Genomic DNA, 12,370 nt, shown 5'->3' with positions numbered 1-12,370 from the left:
GCACTTCCACACTTGTAGCCCCGTCCCTGCATCATGTGCGCCAGTGTAGGTCCGGTTTCGGAGCGAGGGAACGATGAGCCCGCTGTATCTTTAGCTCCATGTCCCTGGAAAGTGGCAGCTCACAATTGAGAAGGTCTGTGACGGAGCGCATTACGGAGCTTCCCTCTTCCCCCTCTGCGACTATAAAAATGTGGATGTTGTTTCTTCTTGATCTGGACTTGATCTTGTTGTAGAGTTTTCTGGCGCTTTATAGCTGTTGTGAGCGCTTCAATCATTTCCGTGGCCATTTCATCCATTTACCCCAATCGTGTCTCCATCTCACCCACTCGCTCCTTCAATCCCTGCATCTTTTCGTCCAGACTATCGAGTTTAACACTCACTTCGGTGTGAAAAGACTTAATGTCCTTTCTCAAGTGGTCGTTGTCACTTTTTAGCTCCTTTATTGCTTCCAGTAGGTCTCCCGATGTTATGCTCGTTCCGGGGTGTCCTGTCGCTCCACATAAGTTGCTGCTAGCTTGTAATGCTACTTTGCCATCTTTGGCGGCGGAGCTGTTTTTATCTTGAGTTTTCGGCATTGTGGCTTTTGTTTGTTGAGTCTTTTTGTTTCGGGTCCTTTCTGTCCATCTAGTTTCTCACTTTCCGTTAGAGTAACGAGTCTTTTTGCAAAGTTATTGAATCTACGCTAGAGAGCCTGTCTACACACGTCCTTCTACTCCATCTAGCAACCAGAGGTCCCAAACTATACTACTTTTATATGATCAAATTACTGATTAAAACTAATCTCAGAAAAAAGGAACATTCAGGCATTAATCATAAAAACAATCGATGATGACAGAAACTAGGGCTGGCCAATCGAAAATTCATCAAAACCTACATTCAGAACCTCTCTTGTCCAGGTCGCTTATTTTCAGGGCAGTCATGGGATGACACGTCCGATCCACGACATGAAAGCAATGTCCACACATTTTGTCTTTATGGAAGACGACACCGGAAAAAAAGAAGTCAAAAATAAAAACGGCGGAAAAAACTGTTTGCAAGAAATGCAAGTCATTTCTACTTTCAAACTAAAATCTTCCATTTTCATTTCAACAAAATGCTTTGATTTCAATTCTAAATGTTCAATAAATAACCACAAAATAGTTAATCAGTGGCCTAACAGTTAGGCCGCTTGTACCGAGGCTGTCTTTCTCCCTGTGGGCCCTTTAACGGCACGTCATTCCCCACTCTCTCCCTTATTTCTTACTCCATCCCCTGTCCTCTCTAATATTTTTTCAATATGCTTTATTAGTCCCAGAGGGGAGAAACACAATAAAAACAATCTTTATGTTTTATAGAAACAAGAGTATACTATAACATCAACATCCCTTACACGGCGAAGAATAGCCTTCAGTCAAATGTGGTAAAGAAAACATGCGGTATTGGTGGAGCTAATGGTGTACTTGTAATGATTAGTGAATTAAATATAGTTACATTTGTAAAAAGAGCCAGATTGTCCCATTGACAGATGCGTCCCCTGCTACATGTGTTCGTAAAACATTTTCACCTCAAGAGTAGACCCTTTAATTTTCCCAGAGAACTCATTTTATGGTTGCACATGAGAACGTTAGCCACCAGCACAAGGAGATGGAAAACTCCTCTGAAATTGGATGCAATGTTGATTGTGTCAGTAAGACGGGTAAATAATCAGATGTGCAAAGTGAAGTCTACAGACAAACCTTGGACTGCAAACCTAAGTGTTAACATGTCTCTCATCGTTAGGAGCATAGGTCATGAATTTAAGGGCTATCAGTATGAATGACATGGAGACACAAACACACCCTGCTGCAAGCCAAGGTTGACCAAGTTATTGGCTGTTGCCGGGCTGTGGAGGAGATGTCATTGTAATTGGTGGGAGGGTCGAGGTCATGACCCTGAATGAACCCACAGCAGGATGCTATTGGTTAGTGGTCTACTCTTGCTGCCACTTATCTGACTTTTTTGTAGAGGGCTTTTCTTTTTTTCTTTTCTCTCTCGCATGTTGCTTTTTTTGCTGCTGTTATTTTACCTCATACCTTTTCAGGCTCTCTCAAACGTTTTTGTCCTTTATCCTCCATATTTCTCATTGTGTGTGTGTGTGTGTGTGTGTGTGTGTGTGTGTGTGTGTGTGTGTGTGTGTGTGTGTGTGTGTGTGTGTGTGTGTGTGTGTGTGTGTGTGTGTGTGTGTGTGTGTGTGTGTGTGTGTGTGTGTGTGTGTGTGTGTGTGTGTGTGTGTGTGTGTGTGTGTGTGTGTGTGTGTGTGTGTGTGTGTGTGTGTCATGAGATATAGTGAGAGTGATGTGAAGCCCACTTGCTTCATACCTTCTCCTCTTTTGCACTCTAACATGGTCTTTCATACCTCTCACAGTTAACTTCTCATATAGAGCTCTTCAGGCTCAAACTTTTCAATTGAAAAAGCTTAAGATCAACAGTTAAATCTGCACTTACGCAAAGAATGTTTTGACTGATACCACTGAACTCCTTTTAGGACTTCCTCAGATTTGGCCTGGATACTTCTACTAACCCAGGTTTCTGTTTTTCAACCACATGTTGTCCAATGTTTGGTTATTTCCACATGATTGTACTGTATGGGTACAAAAACTGGATTTTGACATTGGACAGCCAGTAGTTACTCATGCTTGGAAAGCCGTGCATAACAAATTAACCGAGGGCAAACCACAGCCTGCCATGTACATCACTCTCGTCAGCTAATTCCTTCTTATCTGGTATGAAAACCAGAGGTAATGAATTATGACAAGCGGTGCAGACACACCCACAATTCTTAAATCTAAGGAAATGCAATCTAATTTTCTCCTACTCTTTGGCTGTAAAATCTTTAGGTTGACAGGTTGCGAGCAAGTTGTCCAATAAACAAGCTACTCATGAGTCCATCAGATTGTGGTTTTACAAGCCACGGCTTACTGGGGCTTAGCCAGTATGAACTGAAATGAACCAACAAGAAACAAGCTACAATATTTCATCTGAGGATGAGGCCAACAAAAACGGATGAGAAAAAAAAGGTGGGAACGATTTAGTCAGTGGTCAGGTTACTGACGATCTGACAGAGCAAAGGGATAATAGTATCAGACTACAGTGTACTTTCTATCTGTTACAGTTTTATGGTCATACACTCATGCTTCCCATCCTCTTTTGCTTCATTACACAGCATAATTCACGGCTGCAAACGAAAACAACACTTCTTAAATGTTACGGTTTAATCATTTATTTCCATGCATGTTGCTTGATATAAATCAGTCAACAGCTCTCTCTCTCTCTCTCTCTCTCTCTCTGTGTACAGGTGGGAGTGTAATAGAGTCACCATTCTGTGTTTGTTTCCTGGAGTGGTATGGTTGTGTCTGTCTAAATGACTCCAAATAAGCCACAAAGTCGATAAAGTATCAGTCACGTTCTCCGATGTGCAGACGCAGACTCAACCGCCCGTTCCTTTTGATTTTATTTTTTTAGGATTTTCGAGTCCACCTGTCTTATACACCAAGCATGCTTCATAGTTACTCGAAGCCATGCATGTGTTGTATTACAACGTTATGTGCAAGAGGTAACTGTGCTCAGGACTGGTTCGTCCTGCAGCAGTGTGAAAAAAAAAGTGAACCAGCTGGTTTCTGAAGACAAAAACAGTTTTTAAAATAGATCATTGTTAGGCATTTTTGCATTTTAAAATCTTATATACTGATTTTTTGTTGTACTGATCAATGACTTGCAAATAACTCCTAAGTCTGTGTAAAAAAAGAAGTGTGGTCAAATTGTGATTGGGATTCATTCTTAAGAAATCATTAAATGGTATTTTTTCTCTTTCGCCAACACCTGGACATACACTTGCACAAAAACAAAAGATTTGTCTGTACTACTTAAGAAACAGGCAACTTGTGCCTTATTTTTATTAGCCGTTTTTTTTTTGTGACTGGCCATGTCTTTTGATAGCTTTTTTGGATTGACAAAAAGGGATATGCTGTTGTCTAACATCAAATAACTCAGGTTCCACATTTTGAAAAAGCTTATTCAGACCTTGCGACTCAATTGAGAGCTCTTATGTTCTCAAATTCAGTCAAGTGTTGTCATCCAAGAAGTCAGTGTACTTGGCTTCCAACCTTAAGTCAAATCTTATTAGGCTCCACAATAATTCAAGGTGCTTGAGGTCTTGAAGCCAGCACAAGGGACAGAGGCTGGTCTCAAGTCATAAAAAGAGCGGTTAGAATGTATTTCCTGATGGATTTCATTCTTACATTGTAGATTATCTGAATTTTAGTAACCATTTGACCCTGAGAGTAGTTTTACAGCTGTTTTACAGTCCTCAAAGTGATAAAAATTTCCTCCAAACTTCTCATTCCAGAGGACATAAAATCTGATACCATGAAGGCATTCTTGTTCACTGCGGATATTGAAAAAGAATGAAGTCAGAACTGCAACAGGCCTGAGTAATGAACTTTGAAAAATTGCCTTGATATGTTTTGTTTTTCAGGGTTTGTCGCATAGTTCTTACTTCACTTACTGTGCCATTTTAAATGCTGATGTCACTCGGCCGTGTTTACTTTACGTCTGGTCCTGGTCAAGTCCACTCCAGTCCAGTCTTGTCCCCCCTGTGTTTTAACTCTTTTCAAAAGCAGCAGGTTGAATAAGCCTTTTGTGTCCTTGCGCCTTAATGTTCTATTCAGCTCCAGGTCCGAAAAACACTGTGCACCAGCACCTTCCTGTTTTCATCAAAGACATTTTAACACATCCAGCCAGAACAACTATGGCTTTCATATTTCATACTTAAATCGAAGCTTATGAATAATAAAAGAGTCTCCCCTTACATTTTCCCAGTATGGATTTCCCATGCATTCCTGCACACACATTTGCCAATATTTTTTTTTCTTTTTTCTTTTCTGTTTTCCCCCTTTCTCTTGAGGGAAATGTATTACCCCTCAGTTTGCCAAAGATCAGAAGCAAAGGTCAATCATATTGAATACAGTTGTCCTTTGTGTGTCTCTTTCCATCTCTCGCCTGCTCTCCTCTTTCCCTCCTTCCCTATGGGACAGGATTATTATGGGATTACACACACCCTCACAAAGTCAGGTTAGATCAGGGGACTCTTTTTTTTTTTTTTACACCCTGGATATTCACACAGGTCATAAACAAGCACATAATGACAGCAAAGATACAGATCATGTTTTAAATCTTACTGCTGTGAAAACAATGCTGGGATGCCGGTTGTTATGCTTAATTAGACGGGGGTCCACAATCAACTGGTGAAAGACTGACAGCCGCATCCAAATGTGACGTAAGCCAGAACAGCGCTCTAAATACACACTTCCTGGAAGAGAACAAGACAGTAAAATTAGAGCTTAATAGGGAAACCTACACAGACAGGGAAAGTGAGACGGGTTAGTGGGGATTGATGACAACATTGGCCTTTCCTTCTCAACCCACAACCCCCCTTGTGTTTCTCCTTTTCCCTCATTTAGAGGAAAGTCTGGGTGTAATGGGATGTCCATGTGCGTAAGAGGAGTATGTTTACATCACTGGCAGTGTGGGGTCTCGTCTTAATATTCCTGGAAGGCATCTAAATCCAATTGGGACCTCAGTGAAGATGATGGCAGAGTGAGGGAAAATATCACGGCCTCTGGAGCAGAGAAGATAATAGAAGGGGAAATCCTGTAGGTACATACCTCCAGACTGTCTGTCTTATGTCCTGTTTGTCCAGAACTTTCTCTTCTCCATAAATCCACCAGTGTGCTCTCATCACACACACACACACACATACACTAACAGAAGAAGGCGGACAGACATGCAGGAAAGATCGTTTTGGCTTGGAGCAGTTAAAGACCGAGGGGACTCAGACTGCACTGTGGTACAATGTATATATATGTCGAAGAAAAATATGAATGCTGTCTGCCAGCACTTTCTTTCATCGCAGAAATGTGTCAAGCAGACGTTTGACACACGCTTGTGCACACACTTCTATACACACACAGGGCGTGGCCTCCTGCCAACAACAAGACTTGTTTAATGAGTCTCAGTGCTTTGTTGATTTCAATCTCAGGCTTTGTTGTTTTTGTGAATCGCGCTCTCTGAGGCCAGTAGTAATCTTCGCCATGTGTACACACAAAGTGTCCAGCACTATGCGGTATAACTGGGAATTGTCATGCGACAACGTTTAGTTCACGTCGGGTGAAGTCTTTTTTGGCTCTGCATTATTCCCCCCGTTGCCAGGTCTGCTGTTTTTAGTTCTATGGTCAACCTCTTCCTCAGTCAACACTTCTTCCCTCTCCTCATCTTCCAGTCACTTCCTCACCCCATCTTTCTCCTTGCTGCCTCTTTCTCTTTCTCCCTACTCCTCCTTTTGCTCCTTTGGCAAACTTCCCTTGGCCCCGTCCAGTGTTTGTGTTTTGGATTCTGTGTTCCTCGACGGCAGTGTGTGTGTGTGATGCAGATGGACGCTGAAGGTCTTGGCGGGGTCCTCGGTTTCCAGGTGCTTCTCTGGTGTTTGGCACTGCCTGTGCCTGACTAAACTTTCTCCTCCAAGCTGGGTCTGCTCTCTGGTCCCTCTTCTCCTGCATTACTACAGCTCCTAGTAACCTCCTGTAGCGTGGTACAGGCGTTGCCGCAAAACAAAAACACAAGAGCTGGGTTGCTTTACTTTTGATAAACGGTTATATTATGTTCTAGATGCTCCTCAAAGCTCTTATCAGAGGACTCTCCCTCTCCGTCTGTGCATCTCTCTTCCTCTCTCTCTCTTTTTTTAGTTGATTAATAATTTAGTTGGCACCAATGAAGTTCAACGTGATTTTTAACAATTTATGGTAATATTGTATATATGGAAATGGGGGAGGTTTAACTGTATCAATATTTGGATACTGCTCATGTCTTGATAGGTGGATGTAAACTAACAGGACATGCCGCTTTCTCTGAAATCCCTCACTTAGCATAATCTACACTTGTCCATTGCTACTGTCTTTTTGTCACATAACCATTGGGTGATAATTATTTGTGTAATCCAAGTGTTGATGTGATTGCCTCAGTTACCAATATATACATATGTGTGTTTATATACATCTGTTATTAGGGCAAACTAGGATTAGCTAATTTTGCTATACGAGAATGAGAATTCTCATTCTCCAGAGTTACATCGATAGATAGATAGATAGATAGATAGATAGATAGATAGATAGATAGATAGATAGATACTTTATTGATCCCGAGGGAAATTCAAGCTGTGACATACACAGTTACTTTCCAGTCAAGTGACCATCTTGTCTTTTCCACACGGATTTGAGAACTCCCCAACATTGATATTATTATCAACCCCATTGGTATCCTGCGAGCAGTGGTGAGAGTTAAACTCACCTGTGATGAGATAACGGAGTCCTACGTGACAAAGGCTGCTGTTTTAATGCCTAGAAGTAGGACATGCATTCCCATGTGTTATAAACTGGAGTGATGCACGGAGGACAAATCGAAGCTGTCTGATAAAAAGACCTAAAAATAACAGTCCCAATATAGAATCACTTTAAATAACACCACTACCCACTCCATTATCTCTGTAAATTGGAAAGCTAGTTTTGATACTATTTAACAAACCATTATTGGATTTCTAAGGTCTCAGGAGAGACCTAATTAATCTGAAGGCACATGAAGGTGTGGCTCTCCACATGCACAGAGCAGAGCTTCTTCGTAACACATCATGATGTTTGAGAGTACAACTTTTGTTGTCTATAGTTCACAATTCAGTGACAATGGTTCAGGTGGTACATGTTTACATAAAACCATGTTTTTACTGTTTTGAAAAGTTTAAGCATACATTTGTAACAGGATAAAACAGGTTGTTTTTTGTGGCTTTTACACATTTTTACGATAAATTACAAGTTTGCAGACTCTAAATATAAGCCTTTTTTCATCTATTATTTTTGAAAAATTCTGTGAATTTGACAACAATTTAGCTGGGGGTGGGGGTGGGGTACGAGCATCCAGTCGCTGCTTCAGCTGGTCCCAGACGTGCTCTATGGGCTTTAGGTCAGAGGACATTGCTGGCCATACTGTATGAGGCACTCTGACTTCCTGAAGTCGAGCTGTGACAATTCTGGCACGATGTGGTGTGGAGCATTATCATCCATGAACAGAAAGTTGGGGGTGTGCTGGTAGGATCGGGGGATGATGATGGGCCTGCAGCATAACGTTGTCCGAGTGCAGAGGTCCTTAGGTACTGCTCCATCACTCCTGGGTCTGTCATGAACACTGCCCGTAGTTCTGTCTTTCTGCAAGTCTGCTGATGACACTTTGAGACACACCAAGTTCACAAGCAACATCTGACTGCCTGCCACAGACCTGAAGGCCCGCTATGGCCAGGTGGCACTGCTCATCTGTTAAGTGACGTCATTTGTTTATGGCTGCTTGAATGATGAACTGGGAATGACTTACTGACAACACCAGATTTTAATATCCCTAGAATATTGAAATTAGTGTGACATTGTAAAGGCTTGTCTTTTTGTCTTTTTTTAAAATTTCCTCCAATATGTAAGGCGCACTGTACACAGTGAGACCACTATGTGGAAAACACAATGAGGTCTGTCTGTCAGCCTAATACAATTGCCTCGATATCCCAAAAATCATTGACGTGTAACACCCTATGTATGAAACCCACAGAGGACCTCACAATATTCCTAACATATTGTGAGTAGTGTAATTCGAATCAGCAGAGGGCGCTTCTCAGCACAACTTGACCATTGCATGCACTCTTGACCTCAGTAAATGAAGAGTAATGCTGTGGTTAAAGCAACGGCGGCACTATTCGGGAGATGCAAACTTACATGAGGGAGCTTCCTCTCTCCGCAGACTGCAGCTCACTCGGTGGAGAGACACAGGGTACCGTACCCGCAACTCTCCAAGCTGGCTCGCAAATATTTGTGTGCAAGGAACGGGTTCGAATTTGTCGTTTGGTTAACTGAAACAACTTTGAACAGTCAGTGTTTTAGTCTTAAGTGATAAAGTGTGAAGTAAAAGTCAAGAATGGATATCTATCACACGCAAACAAAGAATATGTTTTTAGCCAAGCCTTCGGTTTTCAACATTATCTATTCCATGGGATGGCAGACTGGTTCTCTGCCCTTAATATAACGTAACATTACAACAGGTTTCATTTAAATCACCTGAGCCCAGGAAAATACTGTAACTCCCTACAGCGTTGTCAACATTACAACCTTTTGAGTATTCTCAGAGCTTGATAAATTTGAAGTTATTAATTTGGCGATGAAGATCGTTATATGAGCCCATTTACTCTCTCAGTCGGGGTCTCGATGGAGCTAAACAAAGCTGCAATGGAGACTCTCACCAGCCTCAAAATAATAAACTACAATGTCCACAATAAACTTTTTATCTGTGTGCTGGAGATTACTTGAATTCTATAATCCTTTATTATAATATACATCATAACACAATGCTGCCAGTTAAAATCAAATAACTGGGAGATTTTAGATTTTCAGTGAGACCTTGAATAAAATAATCTCAGTCCTATAAGAATTGCTGGCCTGACCTACCATATATATCTCATATAGTGTACATTTGAACATTTTTTATCCATATACAAAAGTTAATGTTCATCACTAGGTAATACACAATTTCAGCTCAGTGTGAAGGTAGAAATAAAAAGGTTGACGTTGAAGTAACACTAAGACTTAAACTCATGCTGTAGGTTGTGTCAGCCACTCCCTCTTCCATTCTGCGTCTTTGGCGAAGTGAGCTTTATGTCATGTCCCTCTTTGGGAATTGAAACATGCTATGTGGTAGTTTTATGCATGTTTCACGTGGTATTTTGGGGATTGGAGACAGACAAAGTAACTTTCACATAAGAGCCAGACCAGACCCTGACGCCTACACACTGACCCCAAACCAAATATTTTGCATATTTAAACTGAATAGTTGATTGACAATTGTGTTCATGGAAGCAATTGATCTCATAGTGGCTTTTTAGTATAATTCAGAAGTTCATGATTCACAGAATTGAATTGACTCTCGTTGTTGAAGGGGAAGCTGTTGGTGTTAAATACAACGTTAGTGATCACTTTGGGTATATTTGTGAGGAGTATGTTTGGGGAAAAAAAGAAAAAAAATCGCAGAAACTGAAAACACATGTTGGTTCAGGTGTCTGAAAATATGAGCCCTCCTTTTATGAAGATAAGTCAGTTAAGGACAGCAATGATTTGGCTCCAGATTGATAACAGTGAATTCTTGTTGCCAGGTGTCCTTGGGAGAGGCTGAGAGGGATAGGCTATAGATGTGTGCATGCCTGCACCCACTGCCCTGTTATTTTGTGTGTGTGTGTGTGTGTGTGTGTGTGTGTGTGTGTGTGTGTGTGTGTGTGTGTGTGTGTGTGTGTGTGTGTGTGTGTGTGTGTGTGTGTGTGTGTGTGTGTGTGTGTGTGTGTGTGTGTGTGTGTGTGTGTGTGTGTGTGTGTGTGTGTGTGTGTGTGTGTGTGTGTGTGTGTGTGTGTGTGTGTTGTACTGTACTTCGCGGCGGCCTGACACAGACTACCATTGGACCAGTGATCCATTAGCCACGTCCAGAGATGGGTTGGTATGGAATAAATAATGGATACCATCCTTTCCCTCTGAATAAATCAAGACCAGAGAAATGGAGAGAGATAAAGTGTGGGAGAGAGTTGGAGAAATTGAATGCCAGCAAGAAAAGGATAGTTTGTGTAACTGAAAGAGCAGTATGGAGGGAAAATGTCTTGAATTTTAAATGAGCATTCCACCATTTGTCTGTGCAACGTAAGGGAATTGGTTCATGTTAAAATGCAGTTTAGTACATGTCTTTCGTTGCACATTAAAAAAAAAAAAAAAGGTATTCTGAATAATTTAAATTTAAATAAAGCAACAAATTCATTATTTGATGGAAATGCATCAGTTTCTTTGCTTATTTTTTGTTTTTTGTTTTTTCATCCCAGGCTCAGGGCCAGACCTTCACCTTCCCCAACATCTTCCCAGAAAAAGAGTCGGCGTCGGCGGAGGGCTCCATGGAGCAGATGCAGGAGAAGTTCATGGAGGATGAGAAGCAGAGGCAGAAACTGGACCCCAGGAGAGGAGGGGTCACAGAGTGGTTCGGACTCTGAGAAAGCTCACCGACAAAGAACCCTGCGGAGGGTGTTTCGTTAGAAGCAACGTGTATTGATTTGCAACAGGATTGTTGTGATGTCAGCCCTATTTCTGTAAGAAATATTCACAGGTTTTTAAACTAAAGAGAACTTGGCGGGTGTGTAGGAGACTGGAGACATGTGTTTGTGTGTGTTTTTGTGCGTGTGTGCGTGTGTGTGTGTGTGTGTGTGTGTGTGTGTGTGCGTGCAATGATTCAATCCAGAAACCCAAGCCAGAAAATTATCACAGGAGGAGCAGAATGGCTGGGTTCCATCTTTTTTTTAAACCAGCCCAGTGAACAGAGTCTCCATCACCTCAGATGACCTCTTCCCTTTCCTGTCCACCTCCTCCTCCTCTTACTCCACTTCTCTGTCTCTCGTCTTTCCTCAGAAGTTCCTTTTCTTCTTCCTCTCCTCATCCGTCTTCAGCACTGCTCTTCTTTTGCCATGCTGTGGAGTGGTAGATTGTAGTATCCCTAGAAGCCCTAACTCTCTGCCAGCTGGATCTGTCTACCTGGACAACCCACATCCTTTCCTCTTTTATAAGTTTGCCTTGGATTAATTGACCACTTTAGGTAAACAACGATTTAAATGTTGTGTCAGCAAAGCAACAATATGGAATTAGCTGGAGTGTTTTATTATTTTGTGGTAACACTTCTTGCCATAACTCTGAGAGAAGATGTGTGTGTATTTGTGAGTGTTTGCCTCGCATGCAAGACTTGCCAGCGAATCTGTCTTTATTGTAAATTCTGTTGGAGTATGACTAAATAAATGGTCACTTGTCCAAGAACTTCTCTGTTGACTTTGTCTTGTTTTCTCCTCGCCTCATCTCCCAAGGCTGCTGCGCTCAACAACTGGCACTTCGAGACGCTGTTCGCCACACAAGCTGGCTCGCATCTGTGCAAACGTGGTCTGGTAGCTGTTTTGACAAAGTAATGATCTGTATTTGAATCAGCCCACTGCAGGACTCTAGTCTCTTACCGTAATAGGGCCCATAAAGGGGAGGGACCAATCCTGGACTTTCTCAGGCCCTCCATTATGTGAGAGGCCAAGGTTACAGTAAGTGTCCCCCAGCCGTGACCACTAATGCTGGCTGGCTAATATAAAGATCCAGTCCCTGACCTCACCCAGCCAACTCGGCTATCGCTAAGGAGAATGTCAATATTGATCCTGTTGGCCTATTGTTTGCTGCCTGGAACCACTCACCTCCTGCGTCGCTATAAAGAAATC

The 12,370-nt window shown here is 41.9% G+C and overlaps 1 protein-coding gene across 2 annotated transcripts in view; it reads left to right on the top strand.

Moving 5' to 3' along the window:
* The window catches only part of mrpl23 (mitochondrial ribosomal protein L23), a 44,552-nt gene extending 32,622 nt beyond the window's left edge, over positions 1-11,930 (top strand). For both annotated transcript variants that reach the window (XM_079346079.1, XM_079346080.1), the window contains exon 5: positions 10,955-11,930. In XM_079346079.1, coding sequence (XP_079202205.1) covers positions 10,955-11,119 — 165 coding nt within the window. In that variant the 3' untranslated portion in view covers positions 11,120-11,930. The remainder of the gene's footprint in view (positions 1-10,954) is intronic.
* The last annotated feature ends 440 nt before the right edge of the window (positions 11,931-12,370 follow it).

Source organism: Symphodus melops (genome assembly GCF_947650265.1).
Source record: "Symphodus melops genome assembly, chromosome: 6".
Classification (NCBI taxonomy): domain Eukaryota; kingdom Metazoa; phylum Chordata; class Actinopteri; order Labriformes; family Labridae; genus Symphodus; species Symphodus melops.
This window is presented reverse-complemented; position numbering and strand designations above follow the sequence as displayed.